The sequence below is a fragment of the Perca fluviatilis genome, chromosome 13 (assembly GCF_010015445.1).
Source record: "Perca fluviatilis chromosome 13, GENO_Pfluv_1.0, whole genome shotgun sequence".
Taxonomy (NCBI): Eukaryota; Metazoa; Chordata; class Actinopteri; order Perciformes; family Percidae; genus Perca; species Perca fluviatilis.
In genome coordinates this window covers 23,296,908-23,298,441 of record NC_053124.1, presented here as the reverse complement: position 1 = coordinate 23,298,441, position 1,534 = coordinate 23,296,908, and the positions used below count along the sequence as shown (strand labels likewise).

Below are 1,534 nucleotides of genomic sequence, written 5' to 3'. Positions count from 1 at the left end.
CCAGCTATATAATTCAATGTGAGTACACAAATGTTGAAAGGACATAAAATGCCCGTCCCTTGTAGCCGTGATAAATTAGCCTGAAGCTAATGCTTACCTGTTCAGGATGAAATTAGCCAACTTGGTGTCCTTTTGGGCTCTGTCTCCATCTTTCAAAACACATCTCCAATATTTACCCGGGGTTTGTAACATATCTGGTCGCGCAACTGTTAGAAATATGCAAAAAAAAAATTTTTGCTTTCATGGGTGTACTAACGTTACAGCTGTAGCGCGCTGGGTTTACATTTTTATAGGTATATCTGGCAACCCGGCCTGGCTGTCAAACTGGGCAGTTGATAACACACAGGCCAAAAATTCCGTCACGGATTGGAAATTTCAAAAGGATAAAATACTGGCATTAGCATTGTTGTCAGAAAAGATAGGATTTCAACTTAGCATGTTTCCTTAATATCTGATGACGCATTGGGGTCATTTTTGGATTTATTACAGTAAATATATTACATATTGGACCTTTAAAGTTTTTGACAAGTTAAAACTGCACACAGGAGGAGGATGTGCTTTTCTAAAAAAACAAATAAAATAAAATAAAAAAAAAAAACAATTTAAAAATCATGAGCAAGCCTGCTCATGATTGCTCATTTCAATACAAATATTTCTTTGGGAATGTCAACACAAAGGCACTTAAGGCAAGACACTACAAGTTAATCGGGTAATAAATTTAACTAATACTGTAGGTATCACCATGAAATATCCCCAATTGATTACAAATTGTGTGACAAATTGTAGTAAAATAAACACCACTAGTCTAAAAGACAGAGGCACTTTTGGAACAGGCCTTAGGATACAACAAGCAGTGCAAAACAACTTGTTATAGTTATTAAGGTTACAGGAGCAAAAACATATAGTTTGGACTTATTCTGCTGGGATCAGATCAAGAATTTAGGCAGATTCCTACTTCTTGGGATCCTCACACAGGTTACATCCGGGCTTCAGGTCGGCCTGTCTCTCCATTTGAATCGTAACAGAGTGGAAGTTGTAGGAGGAGAAACAAGCCTGTGTCATTTCCCTCAAGACAGTCTGAGCATCCACTGTCTCGTCTGCGGAAGGTAGAGGAATACAAAGGAAATGCCAGTAAACAAATGTTAGTCACCCTGTGTTTATACTGTAGGCTATACTCTGTGTGTGTGCGTGTGTGTGTGTGTGTGTGTGTGTGTGTGTCTGCTCCTTAAAAATAGTTACAGAACAAATGTCCAGAGGCATGTTAGCAGCCCATTAAGGTTGTAATGGTCGTCATAGACTGTATAGTAAGGGTCTATGTGCTCATTACCAATGGTGGAAAGGACTTCACTATAATGAATGTTGATTGGGTTTTGACTCCTTCATGACATCTGGTTACAAGTGGCACAGATTTAAAAAAAAAAAAAAAAAAAAAAATAATAGTAAAATATGATTAAATCGTGCCAGCAGCTCATAGGTTATATTTTCTTCTCACCTATGGCTACGTGTGCAGTCAGTACAGTCTGGTTCATGGTGA

General features: G+C 38.1%; 1 protein-coding gene across 3 annotated transcripts in view; it reads right to left on the bottom strand.

The window, feature by feature from the left end:
* Positions 1–419: 419 nt before the first annotated feature.
* slc30a8 (solute carrier family 30 member 8) overlaps positions 420–1,534 on the bottom strand; it is a 10,103-nt gene continuing 8,988 nt past the window's right edge. For all 3 annotated transcript variants that reach the window (XM_039819888.1, XM_039819887.1, XM_039819889.1), the window contains exons 9-10: positions 1,493–1,534; positions 420–1,097 (exon numbers count right to left, since the gene is read on the bottom strand). The exon at positions 1,493–1,534 is cut by the window's right edge and continues 93 nt beyond it. In XM_039819888.1, coding sequence (XP_039675822.1) covers positions 952–1,097; positions 1,493–1,534 — 188 coding nt within the window. In that variant the 3' untranslated portion in view covers positions 420–951. The remainder of the gene's footprint in view (positions 1,098–1,492) is intronic.